The 4,133-nt window shown below is 33.4% G+C and overlaps 1 protein-coding gene across 1 annotated transcript; it reads left to right on the top strand.

Moving 5' to 3' along the window:
- Positions 1-1,530: 1,530 nt before the first annotated feature.
- Positions 1,531-3,701, top strand: LOC137812696 (uncharacterized). Its single transcript, XM_068614860.2, has 7 exons — positions 1,531-1,866; positions 1,967-2,136; positions 2,232-2,334; positions 2,522-2,638; positions 2,721-2,891; positions 3,111-3,234; positions 3,306-3,701. The coding sequence occupies exons 1-7, from the start codon at positions 1,576-1,578 to the stop codon at positions 3,434-3,436; spliced, it is 1,107 nt and encodes a 368-aa protein (XP_068470961.1). The 5' UTR covers positions 1,531-1,575; the 3' UTR covers positions 3,437-3,701.
- The last annotated feature ends 432 nt before the right edge of the window (positions 3,702-4,133 follow it).

Raw genomic sequence — 4,133 nt, 5'->3', positions numbered from 1 at the left:
TCTTTTCCATAACTCATCTATTTCAAAACCAGATCATATCGTGTAGTAGCTGAAGAGTCAGACTACATTTTAATCCGATTAGATTTTTAAAAAATAAGTTCATTTTTACTTTAAAAATCTCTTATTATTATTTTTATATGATTTAGTCATAAATCTTAGTAGAGTCAGTTGATAAAAGTGTTTCTTTCAACTTGATTAAGCTCATATTAAAATTTGGATAACTTGTTATAGGTTCCTAAATTTTGGAGGGGTTTCCCGGTTTGAAGTAAAATATTCATCAGAATAAGAAATTAAAGATAAGGGAAGTTATCTATGTTTTTTTAATACAACCTTAGATAGTTGATTTAAATAACAAGTTAATCTAGTAATTGTATGCTTGTTAGGTTATAAAGTTAGTTAAACTGAATGTGATTATGAGTATGAATTTGAAATATACATGTAATTGATTTGAGAAATCTTAAATGATATATGTATGAGTACTTGATATGTGTTGTATGTGAGTGATGAAAGCTGAATGAACTTGATGTCATACATTTAGGATAATATATGAGATGTTGAGTTTTGGTACATTAAGTATGAAAAACCTAGCCTATGAACAGAGATCTTCTGGCTTCACTAATGATTTAAGCCACATAGACCAATGTATCAGTTGGTGGAAACTGAAGAATGAATTCATACACACCGTGATCACTTGTAGTCACAAAGTATGGATGTTTAGACTTACACTGATCCGATTGGAGTGAATTAGATGTTAGTGTATAGTAGAAGCATACTTAATAAGTCTTCATAAAAAAATAATTAAATACTTATAGTCTTATCTATATAAACGTCCATTATAGATATCTATTTTGTATTCATTATCATTTAATCACGTATAATTTTTATTTTTTTTCAACTTATTAAAGTAGTCACTCCTTTTTCCTTTAAGAAAAGTTTAAACGAATTTCTCTCTGTTTTTTTTTATCATTTTTTTTCTATTAGCTAACACAACAAGACTAGTGTATTCTTTTACATAAAACGCAGGGTTAGGGTAATCACTGCTTATTAACTTCATTTGTGTTTTTGTCTTCTTTATCACCCTATTTTTATAAAATTATATGTTTTCATGGCAGATGTTGTTTGTTTTCAGGAAGACTACTTTTAAATCTTTCTTTAAAAATTCTCTATTTACTATATAAATAAAATACTACTAATATTTTGAAGAAAAAGAAAGTATTAAGCATTTTAAATTTTCAACATCGTAAGTATGTATGCATTTTATTTAATATTTTCTTCTTAAAATATTAAAATTCTAAATCCTGTTTAGACATTTTCATTAATTCGCTAGTTTTGTATGTTAGATACTACATGGTTTTATATTCTAAAACTATTTATTTTTATTCAATAATTTTTTATAAAAAATATTAAAAAATGTATGGGAGCATATCATTCTTTAAAATACTAAATAAATGTAAGAAAACTTGAAGGAGGGTAGAGATTAGTAACATTTTCAAGCAATAAGGATAAGGGTTAAACATAAGAAAGTGAATATTTTCTTTTCTTTATGTCTGGTGTTAACATAGCTGCCACAGCAAAATGGGAAGCTGCAGTGTGGATAGGGAGAGGCTTGAGATGTTCGAAGTTGGACCATGCAAAGATGCTTTCGAAATGGGTCTCTTAATTGGCCAAAGATTCTCCAAACTCATAAGGAGCAGAGTGGCCAGAGATCTCATTTTACAAAATCATCTCCGACCCTTTGCCCTTGCACACACCCCTCACTCAGAATCACTTCTCAAAGCACTTTTTCATTCCAACAAAAGCAAATTCCCAAGGCATTGGGATGAACTCTTGGGGACTGCAGCAGGAAGCGGTGTGCCACTTCTTGATGTAATTGCAAAACCTTATATTATACATAAATAATTAAATGCTGCAACATAACTATGAGCTTGTAACATTGATATCTCGTGTCTTGTGTGTGCGTGAGCAGATTTTACTTATCAACTTCCGGAAGGAGATTCTGGCGTTTATTCCAAAAGAAGGGGCAAAAAGTGCCAGTGTGGATACCTCGGATGATTGCTCCGATGTTGCTGTTGTCGGTGAATCTATGGCTATTGTTGCGCACAATGAGGATGCAAATGTTGCTCTTGTCGGGCACACGTAAGCTTAGAGATTCATTTATGTCTTGTCCTCGCTTCAGAATTCGAATAATTAAAACGGCTTTGTGAGTGTTTTCTGTGAAATTACAAGTGCAGCTACTTAATCAAAGGAATCTTGCCGGATGGACACTTTTTTGTTGGTTATACTTATGCTGGGGAGCTTCCAAGCTGTGCATTTGGGTTCAATAGCCATGGACTGGTAAAGTTTCCTATATAATCACTGTATCTAGTAAATGATGTTCTTTATTTTTCTTCGTGTGGTAAAATTCTCAATTTAAAATATGTAATATAATGAATTTAAGGATTTACAATGTCATTAAAAAGATATCAATTCAAGCATGGTCTTGTGCCAGCAATGTCTACAAAAACAATGATATGATTCGCAGGCGTTTACTCTGGATTCTGTACCCCCCGCTGAAGATGAAATTGTGGCTGGTGGGATTGGGCGCAACTTCATTTCTCGAGACCTTCTTGAAGCTTCAAGCATGGATGATGCACTGAGTGTTAGAATTTGCATCCCTTTCCTTCCCATATCAGTGAGTTCATAAGTTTGATGTTTTCTTTTTTGTGTCATTATTTCATCAGAGGATCCAATTGTCAGAAGTTTCTCTGGGGCATTCTTATAACCTGATAGAAACAAAGACCCGCAGGATTTTTAACGTTGAAACTGCATCTAGGAAGCGGATTTCAGTTTATGAGGTGGGGGAAGTACCTTTCTTCCATGCAAACATGTACCTCCACCTTCCTATTAATCAGGCAAGTGATACAAAACAAAATCCTGTTTTGCATTTGTTTGATCCAGACCTCTGCATACCAAATCACATGGGCATGTTTTGCTGCTTGGAAGTGTCTCAATTCACTTCACCAATAAAAGAATTGAACTATTGAGGAAATTGCATGTCAAAATATCATGAAAAAATCCATGATGAAACATGTGTATCTGTGACTAAAACATCATTTGGATTTCATTCAAAGGTGCACGATGAGAATTCAATCAGCAGGCAGAAAAGAGCATCTGTGTTGACAAAAAAGTCGAAAGGGGATTTTCTGTCACTTCTAGGAGATATGGATGACAAAAACTACCCCATCTACATGACAGGTAAATTGAAGACATCTCACATCTGAATCCATATACTCTTGATGATCACTTTTTCTTTCCCCTATTCTCAGGTCCATTACTTCACACCCTTTGTACTGCCCTTATCGATCTGGACGAACAAACATTATCAATCATTGAAGGGAATCCAAAAAAGGGAGATGTTTCATATGTTTTCTCCATCTCCCCTCAAAAGTCCCCATGATTCTAAAGCAGCCAAAAAATTATTAGAATTGCAAAAGAACCTGTTACTGGAGTTCCCATCAATACAATGCATAGCAGTAACCTGATCACAAAGAGATCTTATCCATTTTGTTATAGTCACTGACTTTGCTGTTGATATCAGTCGCTGTAAACGATAGAAGGATTGCTACTCCGTTACTTGGTCACTGTTATATATGCTATGCTATCATTGTCACTTTGAACCTCGTAAAATCTTTATCGTCTATGTTGTCACTTTTAACATCAAATTTTTGAGACGATACATTTTGGGATGTTTCTTGTCGAATACTAATTGATCAACGTATTGTCACTGGATGATTAGGTGGTAACATTTCTTACTCAAACTATATACTCAAAAAAACAAAACTTCGAGTTACCTTACAGGCAATTTCTTCCTGCATTTTTTTATATGCACCCAAACGTAACCATTTCAATCCAACTTTTTCCTAGTTGTCACAAATTTACTTATGCATATTAATATCCGGAAGTGTCAGTTTTGTCTATGGATATTAACATCCGAAAGTGTCAGTTTTATCTACGGATATTGGTATTCGGAAGTATCATATTTGCTTACGAATATTATCATCTGGAATTATTCTCTTTAACTACGGACATCTTTATCCGGAAGACACATCATACTTCTGGATATACATATTCGAAAACCAATCATCCTCAACTAT

The sequence above is a fragment of the Phaseolus vulgaris genome, chromosome 2 (assembly GCF_051622355.1).
Source record: "Phaseolus vulgaris cultivar YP4 chromosome 2, ASM5162235v1, whole genome shotgun sequence".
Lineage (NCBI taxonomy): Eukaryota > Viridiplantae > Streptophyta > Magnoliopsida > Fabales > Fabaceae > Phaseolus > Phaseolus vulgaris.
This window is presented reverse-complemented; position numbering and strand designations above follow the sequence as displayed.